The 22,661-nt window shown below is 42.6% G+C and overlaps 1 protein-coding gene across 1 annotated transcript in view; it reads left to right on the plus strand.

The window, feature by feature from the left end:
- The window catches only part of LOC140493719 (alpha-parvin), a 122,110-nt gene that overhangs the window by 53,061 nt on the left and 46,388 nt on the right, over nucleotides 1-22,661 (plus strand). The window contains exons 2-4 of the mRNA XM_072592494.1: nucleotides 20,246-20,335; nucleotides 20,438-20,508; nucleotides 22,479-22,581. Coding sequence (XP_072448595.1) covers nucleotides 20,246-20,335; nucleotides 20,438-20,508; nucleotides 22,479-22,581 — 264 coding nt within the window. The remainder of the gene's footprint in view (nucleotides 1-20,245; nucleotides 20,336-20,437; nucleotides 20,509-22,478; nucleotides 22,582-22,661) is intronic.

The following is a 22,661-nucleotide window of genomic DNA, read 5'->3' on the forward strand; positions in this document are numbered from 1 at the left end:
AAAGCAAAGCCACTGAGAGGCTGCTGTCAGGCTTGGGGTGGGGAGGATTTGAACTCTGTATAGTCCTATGCTGATCTGCATGAGTCCAAGGTAGTGGCAGTGGATGCCATTCTGGCAGGAGTGGAGGTATTGTGTGAGCCTTGGAACAGGCCACAGCTGATTTTGTGTGGGGAGCATGTGGAATATTCCTGCTTTGTGTAGGCTTACAGCACTAAAAGCATAACATTGCCCGGACCTTTGCCTGAATGGATTGCATCAAACTCTTTCAGGGTGACTGGATGTTTCTGCTCTCTGAGCCCCCCAGTTATGGAAGTCCCTCCTGATTCAGTCGTCTTTTAGATGCTCTGTAAAACAAAGCTATTTGAATTTTTTGGTCTCCTGCCCTAATATCTGTTTGTGACTTGCTTACACGTTTTGTTTAGTACTGTATATACTTTAGTAATAATCAATGTCTTGTAAAACTCAACCCCTGACTTTTGGTAAAACCATCTAAATTCTTTCTATTTACCACCCACTCACCATTGAAGTCAGACTCTTCCCCAATGCAAACCTACATAGAATCATAGAACAACACACTATTGAAAGAAGCGTCTTGGTTCTCTCTATCTATGCAAGTCAGCAGGTGGTGATACTACATTCCTGCTCATCCCATCCTCTAATGTGGCAACATAGTATGAAGATGAAAAGGTAAACGCACAGCCTAGTTCAAATTTAGTGAGCTTCTGCTGGACTCTTCTGAAGAAGGGTAACTGAACATGAAATGCTAACTCTGCTTCCTCTCCATAAATACTGTCAGACCACCCAAGTTTCTCCAGCAAGCATTTTTTTTGTTTTATCTTAGAATGTTTTCAGGCATTTTTCTGTAGACCAGCTTCACTGGCTTTTTCATTTATTTGATCTTTTGCCATAATTGCCCAATTCAACCACTCACTGAACAGGTGATCTTCCCGGAGACCAGCTGCTTGATATTGACGTTCAGTTTGCAGAGAATAGCAAGTTGAGGCATTGCCTTACAGTCCCAGCTAGTCTAGGCTGAACCACAGACAGAGCAGATGTCTGGATCATGTCCAGGTCTAGTGTTTTTTTATATAGGAAAACATCCGAGTGGCCAGTGACAAGCACTGCCCTCCGGGTCTAGTGTTAGAAGGTCCACAGCAGTTGATGACAGGTCATGTCAGGGTGTTGGAGATATGACAGTTGGCCTTGCTGATTCCAGGAAGAGTAAACGGGTGAAGATACTGCCTCGAGATTCCATTTCTCATTCTGTCCTTTTAGAGCGTCGATTCATCAGCAATGTGCCTTCCCGAAGGCACGCTGTCTGGTAGAACTTGATGTATCTCGCTGTGCAAATCCAGGCCATTTCTTTGTCTCTTCCCTCTCCTTCCCAATCATATAGGGCAGGAGGGAAAAGGGGTAGAAATTGCCAGAAAGGAGGTATTTCAGTTGACAAGGGTTGCTTTGAAATCTTTGTGTTTTTCAAAGTGGGAAAGGTGCTTTGTAAAAACTTGAGTGAAGACTTCACCAAGCATTAATTCCTGTGACACTTCGTTCCTTGCCTTATGGGAAGCAATAGGTCAAATGCAACAACATTCTTTCCCTTTTTGAGGTCGGAGTATTAGGAGAGAGCAGACGTCAAGTCCCATGATGCTGCGTGGCCTTGAGAACTGCCTAGAGTGCTCCCCCTAATGGAAGGGCCTGGGAATTTATAAATCTCAGGAAGGAAATAGACCATTAATTGAAGATCCAATTCCCTCAGTTAAAACAAATGACCAAGTGGAGATCATCTTGCTCGAAATGTCTCTTCAAAACCTGAGTAAATGCAACTTTCAAATGCTTTTCGCCAAAATGCAATTTCAGCTCTGCCCTTAGTTCTAATGTTACACCAAGTGCTGAATGTTGTTTTGCATTTTTAGCCCATCTTTGACACTAGGATGGCTGCAAACAGTAACCATCTCTAGTTGCCATTAAGGGTGGTGTTCAAGTCATGCACCAAAATAGAGGAGCAGACTTACTGGGATGGTGGCAAGGCTGGGGACCTTTGGCTTTCTGAGGAGTTTAGCGAAATTGGGATTATACTCCTATGATTTACGGGAGGGGGGGAGATTTAAAAGATCTGCTCAAAGTTATGGAGGGTTTTGCTGGACTAGAAACTGTAAGCAGCGGCAGCAGGGACAGTAACTATAGGGAACAGATTCAGATAATTGACAAAAGACCCAAAGACAGCATATATTTTTAATGTATCAAGTTGTTATGATCTGGAAAGCCTATGTAAGCAAGATCCATGAGTGACTGTCAAATGGGAATCATGTATATACTTGAAATAAAAAGTTTCCTGAGATTCCTGTACATGGAAAGAAGATGATTAATTGAATAATTCTTTCAGAAAGCATTAATGGGTTTGATGGGCTGAATGTTCTATCTTTCCAAGGATGATTTACTGAGTAAAAGTAAGTATTTCAAAGTACTTGTCCAACTGTCCAAGGCTAGAACATTGATGGTCACCTTGTATAATGTTATTTTCAGAAGTCCGTGTCTCAGGTCAACTTTAACTAAAGCCTTGTTTTGACCCCTGGGTTTCCATGAAAAGTCCCAAGGTCATTAGCCAGGGGTGTTCTGTGTTTGGACCCTGCACAAACATCGTTTTGCTGTTTGTAGGACCTTTGTTGTTTGCGAATTGTCTGCTGTGTTTTCTACATGAGAATACCAGCTGCATTTCATTGTTTGTGAAATGTTTCAGTAAGTCGTGAGGTTGTGCAAGCTGCTATATAAATGCAAGTTCTTGAGAAGCTACTGTACTTGTTTGCAAATTTCTGTCTTCAAGTTAGAATGACTGTTTTCTTAAAAATGTTTTGTTGTAACTGTAGCATTTAAAGAATGTCTGGAATGCATCCACTCTGCTCAAGTTGCAAGATCTATATGCCAATCATCTTGGTGAGAGTCATGATCAAACATAGGGGCTGGAGGGTGGCTTTGGAATATGTGTAAGAACTGGATCGGGGCGTGGAGTTGAGCTTCAGTTTCAATTTCAAACTTAAACATTCGTGCTGTTGCTTTGACATTATTGTTTATGAATTTGACTATGTGTTTAATGAGTAATGACTATAAACTTGCCATGCTGTCATTGCATAGTCCCATTTGTAATGATGTAACAGCATTTATAGATGGTAGTATACAAAACAGGAAAGGAGATTTATACAAGTGCTAAATTTAGTATATTAGATTAGATTCCCTACAGTGTGGAAACAGGCCCTTCGGCCCAATAAGTCCACACCAACCCTCTGAAGAGTAACCCACCCAGACCCATTTCCCCCTGACTAACACACCTAACCTATGGGCAATTTAGCATGGCCAGTTCACCTGATCTGCACATTTTTGGACTGTAGGAGGAAACCCACACAGACATTGGGAGAATATGCAAACTCCACACAGTCGCCCGAGGCTGGAATCAAACCTGGGACCCTGGTGCTGTGAGGCAGCAGTGCTAACCACTGAGCCACCGTGCCGCCCCAATAGTAATTGTGTTCCCATGACAACACCCTACAGTTCGCACATTTTAAGTTTGCAAGCCTTTCTAATGTACTTCATAGCCGTGTAAATTAGGCAAAATGTGACACTGAACTCCTTAAAGCTATAAGAAAACAGGTGACCAAAAGTTTAGTCCAAGACCTCAACTTAGAAGGAACATCCTGAAGGAGAAGAGAGACATAGAGCATTGGAGAGGGAATTCCAGAGCTTCTGACCTAGGCATCTGAAGACATGGCAACAAAATCTTTTTTTAAAAAAAAATTTTTTTGTAAAAAAGAAACTTTTTCATCCTGTTGGAATTGTTTCATGCTCTGAACATTAAGTATCCAATTTATAGACATTGGGGACTGAGTTGATTAGTGAGTAATTCTAATTTCTGCTTTCTAATCTCCAGTTCAAGGTAACTAGTTCTGAGGAAGGCATGGTTGAGCAGTTCAGTCACGTGGAATTACCCATCCTGTGACATGTGCTGTGTCGTGGTCACTCCACTGCCTGCCTTAGATGGACATGAGTGCAGGAAGTGTCACTTGCTACAGAGTTCAGGATGCGACTGGAGAGGCAGAGAATCACATGGAAAGAACCATTTCAGTAGTCTCCTGAATGTTGGGGCATGCAAGCAGAAAGGTAATGATGAATGACTGCCTAGCAGTCCAGGTAGGTCAGGCAGCTAGTCCACTAGCCCCCGAGATGGTTTTGCTCATTAATCAGTTTTCTGTTTTGGATACTGCTGAGGTTAATGGTTCCTCAGAGAGGTGCACTAAAAACACCACACCATGGCACTACAGGGGATTTTTTTAAAGGAACAGACAAGTGGCTTTACAGCTATAGATTTGAATCCAGAAAGCTATGTTGCTTGCTGAGTTCCTTGCCAGACATTTTGCTAATGCTGTTAGGAAGGATTTAAACAAAATCAACAGGGGTGTGGGAACAAGGACAGTGTACCACAGTGCACAAAGTACTGGAAGAGACCGAAAGCACTAGAATAGAGAATGGGAAATGAAAGTCATGAATTATAGGTACAAATTGCCAAATGAAATTATGATGTGGCTATAATAAGGATCTGTCTCTAGAAAGAGCAGGGCTAGATTTTAAATATTCCTGGATGCAAGATGTTTGGGGAAGACTGAAAAAGAGGAGAGTTAAGGCTAACATATTGGTTAAGGAGCACTGCAGTGCCAGAGAAACATGTTGTCCCAGAGGGTTCAAGGATAGAATCAGTTGACTAGAGCCATGGAACAAGACCATTGCCTAGTGACTGTAGGCCACAGCTAGGTGGAGGAATGGATAGGAATAAACCTAAAAGAAAATTACAGAGAGGTACAAACATTACAGAGTAATTATAATGGAGACTAAATTTATTTGAAGTAGACTAGTATAATGTCAGTGTAAAGTGCAGACAGCAAGTTAGCATTCTTAGTGTCCAGGAGGGTGTTTTTAACAGCCGTATGTATCCAGACCAATGAAAAAGGAGGCACTGCCAGATCTGGTTCCTCGGGATGAAGTGGACCAAATAACTTAACAAGTAGATCAAGCCTCAGTGGGGTGGGACATTTAGGGGACAGCGATTATTGGAACTCAAAAAGAAGGCACAATCTCCACAGTAAGAACAGTTAACTGGAGCTAAGCCAGCTTCAATGGAGCAAGAAGAGAGCTGGACTGGATAGACTCCAGTCCAAGGTTTATCAGAACGAGTGAATTGAATTGAATTTATTGTCACGTGTACTGAGGCACAGTGAAAAGCTTTTGTCTTGCGAGCAATGCAGGCAGATCACAGAGTTAAGTAGCATAGATAAGTAAATAATAGGTAAATGACGGCAAAAACAAAAACACAGGTAACGGCAAATGGTAAGAGTTTCTGAGTCTATTCAATATTCTAACAACAGTTGGGCAGAAACTGTTTCAAAACTGACTGTTGCATGTGTTCAGGCTTCTGTACCTTCTCCCCGATGGTGGAGGTTGGAGAAAAACATTGCCAGGGTAGGATGGATCTGTGAGAATGCTGGCAGCCTTTCCTTGACAGAGGTAAAAGCAATGACTGCAGATGCTGGAAATCAGATTCTGGATTAGTGGTGCTGGAAGAGCACAGCAGTTCAGGCAGCATCCAAATAGCTTCGAAATCTCTGGATTAGTGGTGCTGGCCTGAACTGCTGTGCTCTTTCCTTGACAGAGGGCATGGTAGATTGATTCTATAGATGGGAGGTTGCCTTTGTGATTGTCCAGGCCAAGGTCGCCATTCTCTGTAACCGTTAATTTTCACTGAATAATGGGCCACCTTCTAAGGAGAGCAGTTTAGGGCAGAGTCAAGATATATTCAGCCAAAAAAGGAAAAGAAGGGCAAATAAATCCAGAGCTTCCCAAGGCAAAAGAAATTAGTATTAGTGCAAAAGTTGTATTGGAGGAATTAGTGAGAGTAAACATTGGCAGATATTCAAGACCCAAATGACCTTCATTCAAGAGTGCAAAAAGAGGTATCAGTGGAAATAATAGATGCGCTGGTGATCATTTTATAAAACTTGTTAATTCAGCCATGGTGCCTGTAGATTGGGAGGTTACACATGTAACCCCTCTGTTTATGAAAGGGAGGAGGAGTACCAGCAACTACAGATCGTGAGTTTGATGCCAACATAGGGAAAATAATAGAATCTATTATAAAGGATGGAATTTCTGGATTTTTAAAAAAAATTGTCCAATTGAACAGAGTCAACAAAAATTAATGCAGGAAAAGTCCAGTTTGAAAAAAATTGTTGGGTGTGTTTCAATGCTGTTACTAGCACTGTCAATAAAGGGAGAACCAGTAGATGTAGTGTATTTGGATTTCCAGAGGCTTTAACTAAAATCCCACATTACACTATCTGTCAGTCTTTCCCTACTTGCTTAACCTGGTTAGAGACAAAAAAGACTGCAGCTGCTGGAATTCAAGGTAGACAAGCAGGAAGCTAGAAGAACACAGGAAGCCTGGCAGCATCAGGAATGGAGAATTTAATGTTTTGGGTGTAACCCTTCTTCAGGACTGGGTTTGGGTATAAGAGGAGCTGCAGGTAAAGGGGGTGGTGGGGCAAGTTGGTGAAGTGCGGATAGGTGAAGACAGGCAGAGGGTATGACCCGATTGGTTAATGGGAGGAATGATTCTGGCAGGGAGCGGTGGAATGGAGGGACCAGACCTCCCAGTCACCGCCCATTTTAATTCCCCTTCCCACTCCCTTTCCCACATGACCATCCTTAACCTCCTCCATTGCCACAACAAACCAAACCGCAACTTGGAGGAGTAACACCTCATCTTCCACCTGGACAGCCTACAGCCCGGAGGACTCAACATTTTAAGTTGCAATGAGTACAGCCCAACCTACTCATAATGCAGTCCCTCCATGCTTGGTATCAGCTTAGTACCATGCTTGCTCTAGATTACCTCCAATGACAGTCTAACTTTCCTTTTAAGGGGCCCAAAACTGTTCATAGTGTTCCAGTTGCAGTCTGACTCAACATTCCAATTTCAAATAACTTCCCTTCCCTTCGCTCGACTCCCTTCCCAGCCCCTCCCCCTCCATCCCATTCATCCCTCCCATTGACCAACCAGATCGTACCCTCTGCCTGTCTTCACCTATTCCTACCTCACCACCCTGTCCCCGCCATCCCCTTTATCTGCAGCTCCTCCACACCCACCCCCACTACTGAAGAAGGGTTACACCTGAAACATTAATTTTTCCACCTCTTGATGCTGCCTGGCTTGCTGTGTGCTTCCAGCCTCCTGCTTGTCTACTTGCTTAACCTGTCTGTATTTCTCTGCAGACTCTGTCATTCTTACTACTTGCCTGATCATCTATTTCTGTGTCATCCACAAACCTCTCTGTAGTGCATTCCCTTTCCTCATCCAAGTCATTCATTATGTATTGTAAATAATGGTGGCCCTGACATGGACTTCTCCACTAGTTACAGGTTGCCATTTCTGAAAATGTCCCCTTTCTTCTATTAGTTAGCCAATCCTGTATCCATGCTAATATACTACCTCTTATCATATGAAGTAGCCTGATATGTAAAATCTTACCAAATACTGTTTCTTTGCTGTATGACTGTATGACCTTATACAAATCCAAATATATTACATCTACTGCTTATCTTTTATCTATTCTGTTTGTTATCTCAAAGAATTCTAGTAAATTTGTCAGGCTAGATTACCACTTCATGAAGCAATGCTGATTCTGCTTGTTTATATAATATATTTTTTAGATTACAGTGTGGAAACAGACCCTTCGGCCCAACAAGTCCACACCGACCCACTGAAGCGCAACCCACCCCCCTACATTTACCCCTTCACCTAACACTGCGGGCAATTTAGCATGGCTAATTCACCAACCCTGCACGTTTTTGGACTGTGGGAGGAAACTGGAGCATCCGGAGGAAACCCGGGCAGACGCAGGGAGAATGTGCAAACTCCACACACACAGTCGCCTGAGGCGGGAGTTGAACCCGGGTCTCTGGTGCTGTGAGGCAGCAGTGCTAACCACTGTGCCACCGTGCTGTCCACATTTCTAGATGGTCTGCTATAGTCTTTCAAATAATAGATTCTAACATTTTGCCAATAACAGACATTAAGCAAATTGCCCTCTAGATTTTGACTCCTTCCCTTTTTTAAATAAAGGTGTTACATTGACAGTTTTCCAATTGTTTGGGATTTTTGCAGATCTAAGGATCCTTGGAAGATTATTACCAGTGCATCCCTATCTCTGTAGCTACATCCTTTAATATCCTCGGTTGCATTCAGGTGTAGTGAGCAATTTGGAAGTCAAATAATATGTTTGTCTTTATTGCAAGGGAATTTGAGGTCAAGAGCAAAAATTTAATTGTGTGGACCGGGAGTGGGACCACATGTGGAGAGTTTCAGGGCAGTTCTGGTCTCCTTGCTGAAGGAAGGATATCTCGTCCTGAGAGGAACTGGAGCAGAAGTCCACCAAACTGTTTTCTTGGGATAATGGGAATGCCCTATGAAGATAGTTTGAGGAGACTGAGCCTGAATTCTCCTGAATGTTAAACAAAAAAGAGGCAACTTCATAGAAACTTAGAAAATTCTTAAATGGATAGACCGAGTGACTGGGGAAAGCTGGTTTCCACTGGTCAGTGGGTCTAAGAACCTGAGGACACAGATTCAAAATAAAAGGGAAACCATATAAGGACAGAGGTGAGAGAATTTCTTCCCCAAGATGAATCTTTGGAATCCTCTATCCCAGAGGGCAGTAAAAGTCCAGTCATTAAGTAAGTTCAAGATGAAGCTTGATAGACGTCTCGTTACTAATGACATCAGGGGACGAAGGAAATAGAATTGGAATACAGTATTGTACTAGATGATCAACCATGGTTTATAAATGGCAGAGTGGACTCAAGGGACTGAATGGCCTGCTACTATGTCCTATGTTTCAGAGGCTGCAAGGAGATTTAATAGAAGTTTTCAAAATTACAAGAGTCTGAACAGAGTGGATCAGGAGAAACTGTACGCAGTTGAAAATGCACAGATTTGAAGTAGATGCTAACACAAGTAATTAAGGTCGACAGTGTACTTCCTGGAAGTATGTTGGAGGCAGTGTAAGCTGGATATTCAGAAGACATGAGATAATTATTTTAGAAACAATGTTCCGGGGTACAGGGAGAAGGCAAGAGAATGGGCTGAATCATACAGTGTGTTGGGATAGCCAATGTAGACCTGATGGACTGAATGGTTACCTACTGCATTGTAACAATTCTATCAACCAAACGCTTCCGAATGCTTTTGTTGATTCGTTAACAATTGAAGTTTCTAGAAAGGCTGATGTAGTTCTACAGTGCAGGGATTTCAACAAAGGAACATTCATGCTGTTTTAAATGGGTGATCGCAGTTTATGAAAAAGTGGGAAATCACTCGTAAATCTTTATTTAGACCTTGTTCCTTAGGTGCAAGCCAACATCACCACCCACTCCTCAACTTTGAGACAGCACCTCCTGAACCCACAGGCTCCACCATCTTGAAGTCAAGATCAATAGAAAAGTAGGAACACCATCAGCTGGCACTTTCGTTCCAAGTTACACACTGTCATGGTCTGGAACAGTCTGGCTGTTGGGTGAAAATCCTGGAACTCCTTTCACAGCGATTGTGTGTGGCTCCAGAAGTAAGCAGAGATCTAGCTCAGACTGTTGTCTTTCCCCTAGTGTCAGGTAGCTATTACTAAGAGTTAAAGGTTGGTCATTTTGGATTTGTCTTTTTGTGAGAGGTGGGCTTAAAGATTTGAAGAGACTATTTGAGTTGATCTTGACAGGCAGCTGGAGAAATGGACTGCACCTGAATCGGAAGGGGACTAATATACTGGCAAGGAGATTTCCTAGAGCTGCTCGGGAGGATTTAATCTAGTAAATTTGGTTGGGTGGGGGAAGGTGGGATCCAGGGAGATAGTGAGGAAAGAGATCAATCTGAGACTGGTACAGTTGAGAAAAGAAGTGAGTCAAACTGTCAGGAACAAGGTAGGACTGATTAATTAAATTGCATTTATTTCACTGCAAGACATCTAATAGGGGCGGCAGATGGCCTCAGGGCATGATTAGGAAAATGGGACTGGGATATCATAGCAGTTATAGAAGTGTGGCTCAGGGATGGACAGGACTGGCAGCTTAATGTTCTAGGATACAAATGCTACAGGAAGGGCAGAAAGGGAGGCAAGAGAGGAGGGGGAGTGGCGTTTTTGATAAGAGATAGCATTACGGCTGTACTGAGGGAGGATATTCCCGGAAATACAAGTATTTTGCCTCAGTGCTTACTGTGGAAAAGGACATGGAAGATATAAAATGTAGGGAAATAGATGGTGGCATCTTGAAAAATGTCCATATTACAGAGGAGGAAGCGCTAGATGTCTTGAAACTGATAAAGGTGCATAAATTCAGGTGTACCCTAAAACTCTGTGGGAAGCTAGGGAAGTGATTGCTGGGCCCACTGCTGAGATACTTGTATCATCAATAGTCACAGGTGAGGTGCCAGAAGTCTGGAGGTTGGCAAACGTGGTGCCACTATTAAGAAAGGTGGTAAGGGCAAGCCAGAGAAATATAGATTGGTGAGCTTCACGTTGGTGGTGGGCAGGTTGTTGGAGGGAATCCTGTGGGACAGGATGTACATGTATCTGGAAAGGCTAGGGATAGTCAACATGATTAGGGATAGTCAACATGGCTTTGTGTGTTGGAAATCCTGTCTCTCAAACTTGATTGAGTTTTTTGAAGAAGTAACAAAGTGGATTGATGAGGGCAGACCGATAGATGTGATCCATATGGACTTCAGTAAGGCGTTCGACAAGCTTCCCCATGGGAGACTGATTAGCAAGGTTAGATCTCCTGGAATACAGGGAGAGCTAGCCATTTGGATACAGAACTGGCTCAAAGGTAGAAGACAGAGGGAGGTGGTGCAGGGTTGTTTTTCAGACTGGATGCGAGGATAAGAGGTACAGTTAGTAAGTTTGCAGATGACACCAAAATTGGAGGTGTAGTGGACAGCGAAGAGGGTTACCTCAGATTACAACAGGATCTGGACCAGATGGGCCAATGGGCTAATGAGTGGCAGATAGAATTAAATTTAGATAAATGCAAGGTGCTGCATTTTGGGAAAGCACGGTGGCACAGTGGTTAGCACTGCTGCCTCACAGCGCCGGAGACCCGGGTTCAATTCCCGCCTCAGGCGACTGACTGTGTGGAGTTTGCACGTTCTCCCCGTGTCTGCGTGGGTTTCCTCCGGGTGCTCCGGTTTCCTCTCACAGTCTAAAGATGTGCAGGTCAGGTGAATTGGCCATGCTATATTGCCCGTAGTGTTAGGTAAGGGGTAGATGTAGATGTAGATGTAGATGTAGGGGTATGGGTGGGTTACGCTTCGGCGGGGTGGTGTGGACTTGTTGGGCCGAAGGGCCTGTTTCCACACTGTAAGTAATCTAATCTAATCTAAAACAGGATTTATACACTTAATGGTAGGGTCTTAGGGAGTGTTGCTGTACAATGAGACCTTGGAGTGCAGGTTCATAGCTCCTTGAAATTAGAGCTCCTTGAAGGTAGATAGGATAGTGAAGAAGGTGTTTGGTATGCTTTCCTTTATTGGTCATAGTACTGAGTACAGGAGTTGGGAGCTGAAAATGTGTTGCTGGAAAAGCGCAGCAGGTCAGGCAGCATCCAAGGAACAGGAGAATCGACGTTTCGGGCATCAGCCCTTCTTCAGGGAGGTCATATTGCAGCTGTCCATGACATTGGTTAGGCCGCTGCTGGAATATTGTGTGCAATTCTGGTCTACTTCCTATTGGAAGGATGTTGTGAAACTTGAAAGGGTTCAGAAAAGATTTATAAGGATGTTGCCAGGGTTGGAGGATTTGTGCTATATGGGAAATTTGAATAGGCTGTGGCTGTTTTCCCTGAGGGGTGAGGGGTGACCTTATAAAGATTTACAAAATTATGAGCGGCATGGATAGGATAAATATACAAAGCCTTTTCCCTGTGATGAGGGAGTCCAGAACAAGAGGGCATAGGTTTAGGGTGAGAGGGGCAAGATATAAAAGACACCTAGTGGGCAACTTTTTCATGCAGAGGGTGGTACGTGTGTGGAATGAGCTGCCAGAGGAAGTAGTGGAGGCTAGTGCAGTTGCAACATTAAAAGGCATCTGGATGGGTTTATGAATAGAAAGGGTTTAGAGGGATACGGAGCAGGTGCTGGCAGGTGGGACTAGATTGGGATATCAGGTTGGCATGGACGAGTTGGACCGAACGGTCTATTTCCATCCTGTACATCTCTGTGCCTCTGAATGGCTGTTTATCCATTACTGAGGCACGATATAATCTAGGGGATGAAGCGGCTAACTCACTGGGATTTGCAGTCAGCGAATTTGATTTGCAATAGTTAGAGTAGAATCCCTTGTAGCATCTGGTCTCATTAAGCGTGCAGCAAGTCTGCTGCTCGGTGTAACTTTAGCAGCAAAAAAGGACGAGAGGGAACAGGATTCGTAGCATTAACACTTCTCTCTGACTACTTGTATTAAAAAAATAATTTGAAGGACTGCATTTAATAGTGAGCTTGCAAGCAAAGCTCCTGGAAACAGATTGAGGCAAAGACAGTGACTCATCGTGAAGGTTATTAATATTTCAGACTATTCCCAATTTGCAGAGAGAATGAAGGTGAATTGGCTTGAGGGCAATGGGCTGTGGAGCACTTTGTTGTAAAGGTAAGATGTTATTTGCCCTCGATTTATTTTGAAGTGTTGAATAGTTCGTTTAATCATAATTCCCATTTACTGCAGCACTTCTTGTTTGCATGCATCTACGCTGTTGGCCATAAACTCATAATAGAAGTGATAGCTCTTTCCCATCTTGGGGAAAATGTGGGCATTTCGTTTTTAAAGAAATAAAATAAAATTGAAAGCTTTGGCCTAATAAATGCAACCTTGTTATACTCTCATATTCTCCATCTCTTTTGTAATCTTGACAATTCATCAAGGTAGTCCATGGTAACACTACGAAGGATAATTGAATTTTCTGTATGAAGTTGTAACACAAAGTTTTATTTGTCTGCTGTGAAAAACAAGAAGTAAAAAAAAAACCCAGTTCTCTTAGAAATAGTTAATTTATCTTTGTAAATTGCATTGTGCGGTGTAGCTGTTAAAACTACATTTTGTACTGTGTTAAACAAGAAGGGGACAAAGCCATTATACAATCCGGCATTGAACAGGCTTTGATGCTATTAAGGTTATTGGCAAAAAACCAGGTTGAATGAGAATGAAAAGGTCACAAGAAATGTGCACTCCAGATTCATTCATTCATTCATTCATTCATTCATTCATTCATGCCATCATTAGCAGCACGTAATTGTAGCTTCATGACTAGATTCTATTTGCAAGAGTTTTCATTTTTTTTGTGTCTTGCAGTACAAGTAAAAGAAAATCTTTGAATTTCATCTTCCACCCCGGTACTGTAAAGTTTCTGGGATGAATGAGAGATAGGAAAGAGGGACAGGGACATAGGGTGTGGATTTCCTGTGATGTTCAGCATGGTACTGAACCCAAATTGAATTGAATTGAATTTATTGTCATGTGTACCGAGGCACAGTGAAAAACTTTGTCTTGCGAGCAATACAGACAGATCACAGAGTTAATTAGCATAGATAAGCAAATAATAGGTAAACAGCGGCAAAACAAAAGCCCAACTGGTCTCCGTTGTGGCAGTGTGGTTATTCTCAGGTGGTGAGCTGAACCTGTAGGTGACAGGGACTGAGCCTTGGTGAAAATTGGGGCTTCAAACTCTAATCACAATCCACGATGTTCCTGAGGTTATTGAGGGAGCAACACACCAATGCTGCCAGTCAAGGGCGGCACCGTGGCACAGTGGTTAGCACTGCTGCCTCACAGCGCCAGAGACCCGGGTTCAATTCCCGCCTCAGGCGACTGTCTGTGTGGAGTTTGCACATTCTCCCCGTGTCTGTCTGCATGGGTTTCCTCCGGGTGCTCCGGTTTCCTCCCACAGTCCAAAGATGTGCAGGTCAGGTGAATTGGCCATGCTAAATTGCCTGTAGTGTTAGGTTGCGCTTCGGCGGGTCGGTGTGGACTTGTTGGCCCGAAGGGCCTGTTTCTACACTGTAAGTAATCTAATCTAATCTAAAAAAAAGTAACTGGCCTCCACTCCATGGTCATTATCTGACATGTAAAGTTAGTTGGATCAGATACTAAAGAATGTTTGACATTTGTGGATCTGTAAATCACAAATGCTTCTGAGGGATGGAAGGGTGGATATGGATAAGGAATAAATAATAAATGATATTGGATTTGGTAACTTCTGAGATAATTTGTTTGACTACGAAGGGGTTGAATTTCCAAATTCAGTGATTATAACATGGGAAAGGGGTTCTTTTAATTACCTCAAGTTCAGTCAGATAATGGTAGTGTTGTGATGTTTTTACTCAAATTGTAATCCAAAGCTCTGGACTGATGACCTGGATACATGAGCTCAAATTCAACCATGGCAACTGGAGAATTTAAATCTATTTAATTAAAATGTGGGTGAAAGTGCTTGCAATGATAATCACAAAGTTACTGGCTTGTTATTCAAAAACCATCTAGTTCTTTGATATCCTTCGGGGATGAAGCCTGCCTTCCTTATCTGGTCTGGCCTGCATGTGATTTCAGTTCAAAAGCAATATGGTTGATTGTTAACGACTCTCTGAAATGGCTGAGGAAGTTACTTCAGTGATGGACATGTGAGACACTACAATGGTTTTTGCGAGAAATGCTCAATTCCTAGGAACCATTTTTTAAAAATTGAATGCAAGGTTTTCAAATGAAACAATTTTGAACGAAGAGGAGCCGTCTATTTCGAAGTTAAACTCCCATTTTTGCTTGGGAACTTTACATGTTTCCCAGGAGGAGTCCTGTCCGCATTGCGGCTGTGAGTTAATGCAGGAAACCAGACTAAAGTCCTCACCTGGAATATCCTTCACAGAAACATGCCATTCAGTCCCACCAGTCCATGCTAATGTTTATATCCACAGGGCCCTCCTTCCATCCTTTCTCATCCAGATTGTAACTCTTCATTCCAGTGATTCTCAACCAATTTCCCCTTTTTAAAGCTCCAGGCCTTGGGGTATGAGAGTGTTTGGGTAGGGTGGGGACTGGCTATTATCTGCTGGTTGCAGGGTGGTGTTGGTTTGGAAGTGTCAGTTGAACATAAGTGTCAAACTGTAGGGTTTATCTTTTACAGGCTTTATTGCAGCATGAAGCAAGCCTCCAAGATCTATCCACGCCCATATCATCCACTATATGAGGGTTGAAAGGGGTCTTGCAGTTATGACCAATGAGTTCAAGCGCATGTCAGAGTTTGCAACCCCAAAATCTCATTTGCTAACCTCATTGGGAGCACTGATATTCTTTTCTCTCACATACTTATCTAATTTCCCCATAAGTGCATCTATACAATTTACTTCAATCCCTTCATAGAATCCTTACTGTGTGGAAACAGGCCATTCAGCCCAACAAGTCCACACATAGCCTCCGCAGAGTAACCCACTCAGACCCATTCCCCTACCCTATTACTTTACTTTTACCCATGACTATTGCACCTTGCCTACACATCCCTTACAATATTTGCAATTCAGCACAGCCAATTCACCTAACCTCCACATCTTTGGACTGTGGGAGGAAACCACAGCACCCGGAGGAAACCCACACAGAGACAGAGAGAAGGTGCAAACTCCACACAGACAGTCATCCAAGGTTGGAATCAAACTTGGGTCCCTGGCGCTGTGAGGCAGCAATGCTAACCACTGACCCACTGTGCCGCCCCACTTACAGAAATGATGTACAACATGGAAACAGACTCTTCGGTCCAACTCGTCCATGTCGACCAGATATCCCAACCTAATCTAGTCCCACCTGCCAACCCCTCCAAACCCTTCCTATTCATATACCCATCCAGATGTCTTTTAAATGTTGCAATTGTACTAGTCTGCACCATTTCCTCTGGCAGCTCATTCCATACACGTACCACCCTCTGTGTGAAAGGTTGCCCCTAAGGTTTCTTTTATATCTTTCCCCTATCACCCTAAACCTATGTCTTCTTGTTCTGGACTCCCCCACCCTAGGGGAGAGACTTTGTATATTTATCCTATCCATGCCCCTCATGATTTTATGAACCTCTAGAAGGTCACCCCACAGCCTCTGACACTCCAGGGAAAACAGCCCCAGCCTATTCGATCGTTCCATAAAGCTCATATCCTCCAACTCTGGCAACATCCTAGTAAATCTTTTCTGAACCCTTTCAAGTTTCACAACATCCTTCTGCACATTCTTCACTATTCTATCTACTTGCAACTCTCCTTTCAAGGAGCTATGAACCTGCACTCCAAGATCTCATTCAGTAACACTCCCTAGGACCTTACCATTAAGTGTATAAGTCCTGCTAAGATTTGCTTTCCCAAAATACAGTACCTTGCAGTTATCTAAATTAAACTCCATCTGCCACTCCTCAGCCCATTGGCCCATCTGATCAAGATCCTATTGTAATCTGAGGTAACCTTCGCTGTCCACTACACCTCCAATTTTGGTGTCATCTGCAAACTTACTAACTATACCTCTTATGCTCACATCCAAATCATTCATATAACTTATGATAGCAAATGCAACATTGTTACCACTGTTTGGATGAAGAACTTTCTTCCAGTATCTCTTCTGGATTCCTTGGTGCTATCTTATATTGATGACCTCATTGTGATCCTCCCCCCAATAGCAGACCTCAGTATCCATTTTGTGTACTGTATGGGCATAACTTCTAAGGCTTGAACCAGTGTATAGAAGTATAAGTGGTTATGCTACTAAATTAGTAATTCAGAGAACAAGATTTTACCCCAGCCATTTGAAAATTTGAATTAATCTGAAAGTGAAAAGTGATCCTCCAAACAAGTCAAAAAGATCTAACCGGTTCATTGATGCCCCTACATGGAAGGGGACATTGCCATCCTTATCGAGACTGGGCTGAGATGTGACTCCAGTCTTACACTCTAAAGTGGATAACACTTAGTGTCTTCTTAGATGGTCTAGCAAGGCCTTACTCTAACTACATTGCTACGTTCTCAAGACAGTCAGCAGTCTGGGCAGTCAGTTCACTCCCCAAGAATGAGCCTTTAAGAAAGGTCATAGCAGCATTTTTTTTTCAGTTTATGTAGGACAGGCCAGTCAAGTGAACAGTTGTAAGAAGATTGAGAAAAATCAATGTATAAGTGTATGTAACAATGAAGAGAATTGTAACTTTTTATTTCCTCCAACTCTGCCTTCCAGCTTTCAACCATCTTTGTAAATCAGTTGGCCACACGCCAGTCTATCAGACTAAATGACCATCTCCTTTCCTGTATGAAACTATACTTCACCTTCAAATCTCCTTTCTACCATAAACCAACCTACTTAAGTGATGTAACTGTATTGAACTAGATTGTCATTATGGAGCAACTGACAGTCATGTTGATTTTAATGGGGAAATAGTTTGAAAATGCATATTGTTTGGTGAATTTGTGTTAATGCAGTGATTTCAGCATTGAAAAGTGTGTGCAGCTCAGCATTATTTGATTTACAAATGTTTGGCTTGGAGTCAGCAGCTAATGGAATGATTATAATGTTCCTTCGAGTAAAGAGCTTCCTGTACAGCCTAATAGAATATTTGACCAGAGATGGCAAGCAGCCCTTATCTAATGTTTGTGTTTTCAAGTAAAATTACAGTGCAGGTGATGAAATAGTTCATGCCACATTTGGAAAAGGTTACCATCCGATCAAAACTCCGTGATGAAGATGCTGATATAAAAAGAGCTAAAGTGCTGCCTGCTTTGGCAAACCTTTGATTTTTCATTTGGCATCGTCATGTTGAAACCTCTCCACATTCTAACTCAGTAACCAACATCTCGATAAGGTTCCTCTAACTCCTCAACCATTTAAGATCTTCATACACCTCCACCTCGTTCAGCAATAAAGTGCTCACTGATGTTCATTTTGGGATCTTCCAGACCTACCCAGCTCCTGTGGGAAAATGAGTGTGAACTGCCATTGACATTAAACTATATTTGCCCAAGTGTGGTATTATGGAGTCTGAAGAAAAGTTGGGAATGGTCAATAAGTGCTGGCCTGGACAATGATGGTCCAGATTCTGTGATCAAATAACATAAATTTGGAGGAAGGCGATAACCTAATGGTGTTATTGCTAGTCTGTTAATCCAGCGACCCAGGTAATGTTTTGGGGTCCCACGTTCAAATTTCGACATGGCAGATGATAAAATTTGAAATCAGTAATAATCTGGAATCAAGAGTACTTTGATAATCATGAAACCATTAATTGTCAGGAAAAATCTATCTGGTTCACTAATGTCCTGTAAGGAAGGAAATCTGCCATGCTCACCTGGTCTGGCCTACATGTGACTCCAGACCCACTTTAATGTAGTTGACCTTGAACTGCCTCTGGGCAATTAGGGATGGGCAACAAATGGTGGCCTAGCCAGTGATGCACACATCCCATGAAGGAATTTTTAAAAATTACAGTTCTGACTTCGGATTGGTGGATAAGCTTTGAAACTGAGAGAGTTACTTTTCACAAAATTCCTGGTGTCTGATCCACACCTGTAGCTGTAGTATTTTTATGGTTGGTTAAGTTACATTGTTGGTTAACCCAGGATGTCGACGATCAAGACTTCAAAAACAGTAGCAACAATTTGTATTTGGCACTTCCAACACTTTTAACATTCTAAAATCCTACAAATTGCTTCATATAGGCTTCATCAAAACAAAATTTGATACTAAGCCACATGAACCATTCAAGCAAATAACCAAAAATTTGATCATAAATGTAGTTTTAATGACGTACAGGGTATCTTAACCTCCCTCTCCTCTTCTCCATCCTTTTATAGGTAGAATACCAGGGCTTCAGGCCAAGGGAACTGAATGTGTGACTATCAGTGTTGAGGTGGTATAATCGGGTATACCCAAGAGGCCAGAATTGAAGAAGTGCAGATATCTTGGAGATTCGTAGAGCTGGAGAAGGTTGCAAGGTTAGGGAGTGGCAAGGCTATAATGAAATTTGAGAATAAATGAAATTTTGAAATTCAGGCCTCATCCTGCCCTATAATTGAGGGAAGGTCATTGGTACAGCAGATGAAGGTAATTAGAACTTATCCTACAATGATGTCCTTGGGCTGAGATCACAGAAGCTTCATGCAGTCATGACCATCTACCTTTGCGCTAGATATAACTCTAACCAGTTTTCCCACTAATTCTCACTGATCTTGGTTTTGCTAGGGCTTCTTGATACTATACACAGTCAAATGTTGCTGTGATATCAAAGGAAGTAACTCCCTTCTCGCCTTGAGGTCAACTCTCTTGGCCATGTTTGGACAAGGCCATGATAGATCTGAAACTGTGTGCCCTTGTTGGAACCTTTACGCCTGAAACGTTAACTTTCCTGCTCCTCGGATGCTGTCTGACCTGCTGTGCTTTTTCAGCTCCACATCTATTGACTCTGGCTTTCAGCATCTGCGGTCCTTACTGTCTCAAACTGAGCAAAAATGTGCAGGTTACTGCTGGGTACAGGCTGCTTGATTACATTGCTGACAACATCTTCCACCATGTTGCTGCTGGTTGAGTGTAAACCGATGAGTTAATTGGCTAGAATTGATTTATCCTGCTTTTTGTGAAGATACATCTGGGAGTAGGTGCAACCCAATAGAAGAAGTTTCCAGAACCTGTGGAGATTGCTAACTCTGAGCACAGCTGCTCTAAAGCCAGGCAAAATTTGCATTCTCACTAAAACATCATCACAAGAATTACAGTCAATTGCTGAGAGATTGATGAGTTTTCCAGACCTTTCTTTTCCTCAATTAATTCGTTGCTGGTTCTGTTTAGATGTATTCCTGGAAATTTTATCAGGTGACCAAACTGAAGATTAATCCTCAATTAAGGCAGGTTCCTGGATAATCCTGGAATGTTGGCAATTCTCCTAATTAGCACTGGATTCATAACCTTTTAAGCCACTCCAGGGAGATCACATCGCTTCTGGAGAGAGGCTGCGGCCATGCTTGGCAGGTTCAGTAGAACAGCCCATCTCTTCCTGCCATTTGTTTTCAAAGTCACCATGTAAGGGAAAAGGTACAGATAAATCTGCCTGTTTAACCTAATGCTTCTGTCTCTGTGTGTCTCTCTCTCTCTGTCTGTCTCTCACTCAGTATCAGAACTGCAGGAAGAAGGGAAAAATGCCATCAACTTGCCGCTCAGTCCCATCCCCATCGAGTTGGATCGAGAGGACACAATGCTGGGTAAGAGGCTCCTTTTTAAGTCAGTTTGACATGCTAAACTAAGTGAATTGGTGATGACTGAGTCCTGCTGCTGTACTTACAGAATAATTATTTACTTCCCAGAGGAAAATGAGGTTCGGACGATGCTTGATCCAAACTCAAAATATGACCCCAAACTAGTCGAGCTGATGAGGGTAAGAACAGAATATAAAAACTTGCCTTTCTTTAGTGACTTCGGAAGCTTTAAGATATTCCAAACACAGTACATCGAATATCCTTTACATAGTTGCGGAACGGGGAACTGTGTGCAAGTCAAGTTCCCACAAATCATAATCATCAATAACTAATCCTCAGGCTGTGTTTCATTAGAGCCACCTGGCCTCTTAACCTCATTAAAGCCTCGATCTAAGCATGGATACAACTGCTGAATCTGAGAGAAGAGATGAGACTGACTGCCCTTGATATTTAACTTGTATTGCATCAAGGAGTCAATGGGAAGTCTCTCCATTAGCAGAACTCCTACCTGGCACAAAGGAAGATGGCTGAGATTGTTGCAGGCAAATCCCCTCAGCTCCAGGGTGTTGTTGCTGGAGTTCCTCAAGGTAATGTCCTCGGCCCAATCATCTTCAGTTGCTCCATCAATGACCGTGCCTCTATCCTAAAGTCAGAAGTGGGTATGTTTGCTAACTACTGCATGATGGTCAGCACCACTTTCAACTTCTCAGATAATGAAGCAGTCTGTATCCAAGTGCAGCAAGATCTGGACAATATCTGAGTATGGGCTGACAAGTGGCAATGACCAAAATCAACAAGAGAGGACCGAACTATGTACCCTTGACATTCAATTGCATCGCCATTGCTAAATCCCCCTACTGTCAGTTTATTGATCAGAAACTAAACTGGGCTCGCCATATAAAAATTGTGGTTACAAGAGCAGGTCACATGCTGACAGTTCTGCACAAGAAACCCTTTCCCTGTTTCTGCAACATCAGTCCACCATCTGCAAGTCAGCTGTGTGAGGGAATATTCCTTACTCATCTGGATGAGCGCAGCTCCAAAAACACTTGTGAAGCTCAACTTCATCCAGGTCAAAGCAGTCTGCTTGATTGACACCCCAACTAAAAAGTCAAGGTAAAGTCACCAATATCCTATTGGTCCAGAGGACAGTTGTCTGTCATTAGAGAGAGATAACCGGTGGTAGTTTAATCTGAGGGTCACCACACCTCAGTCGATGGGAGAGCTTGAGAACATGAGTCCTTTATGGTAACCTCACCCAGTGCAGGAAATGAACCCATTCAATTGGTGTCACTCTGCATCATACACCAGCCATCCAGCTAACTGAGCTAACTGACTAACAGCTTCTACATTCACTGTCACTCTCAGTGCCTTCAGTGTGTACCATAGACAAGATTGCAGCAACTCACTAAGAATTGTACAACAGTACATTTCAAACCCATGACCTCTGCATGCTAAGGGATGAAGGCAACAGATGTATGGGACTGCCACCACCGCCACTACCACCTACTCTTTCCCCTTCAAACCTCATACTAGCCTGACTTGGAGCTACATTGTTGTTCCTTCACTGCTGCTGGGTTAAAATCCTAGAAGTCACTTTTTAACAGCATAATGGATGTATCTAAATCAAACAAGCTGTAGAAGATTCAAGAACATGTCTTACCACCACTTTCTCAAGAGCAGTTAGAGACGGGTAACAAATGCAGTCTGTGCCAGCAAATGCCCACATCCCATGAAAGAATAAAAGCTATCCTTTAGTTTCATTTCATTGAAGCTTACAGTGGTACATCACAGGTGGCTGGTTAGGCATTGATGCCTGTGCCAGTTATTCTGATCATTATTCAATTAACTCCATTCTCTTCATTTTTCTTTTCTTGTATTTATTCAATTTCATTTGAAAAGTTACTATTGAATCTGCTTCCTCTGTCCTTTTTGTTTGAAGGTGCATTCCAGATCACAACAGCTCTCTGTCTAAAACAAATTAGGTTTCCTGAAATTGCCTCTGCCTCTTTTGCTAATCATTTTAACAATGTGTGTTGCCTGGTTACTGACCCTCCTGCCACTAGCAACAGCTTCTCATTATTTACTGTAGCAAAATCCTCCATGATTTTGAACATCTTTTAAGCAATGGAATGTTGTGTGTGCCCAGGTTTTAATTGACTGGATCAATGATGAGCTGGTAGAGGAGAGGATTATCGTGAAGGATTTGGCTGAAGATCTCTATGATGGGCAAGTGCTACAGAAGCTGTTTGGTAAGACTTTAATAATGGAAATCTCATGTTGATGGCAGATTGGGCTACAGATGAGGGATACTTAGTTAAGCAGTGCTGTA

The sequence above is a fragment of the Chiloscyllium punctatum genome, chromosome 22 (genome assembly GCF_047496795.1).
Source record: "Chiloscyllium punctatum isolate Juve2018m chromosome 22, sChiPun1.3, whole genome shotgun sequence".
NCBI classification, from domain to species: domain Eukaryota; kingdom Metazoa; phylum Chordata; class Chondrichthyes; order Orectolobiformes; family Hemiscylliidae; genus Chiloscyllium; species Chiloscyllium punctatum.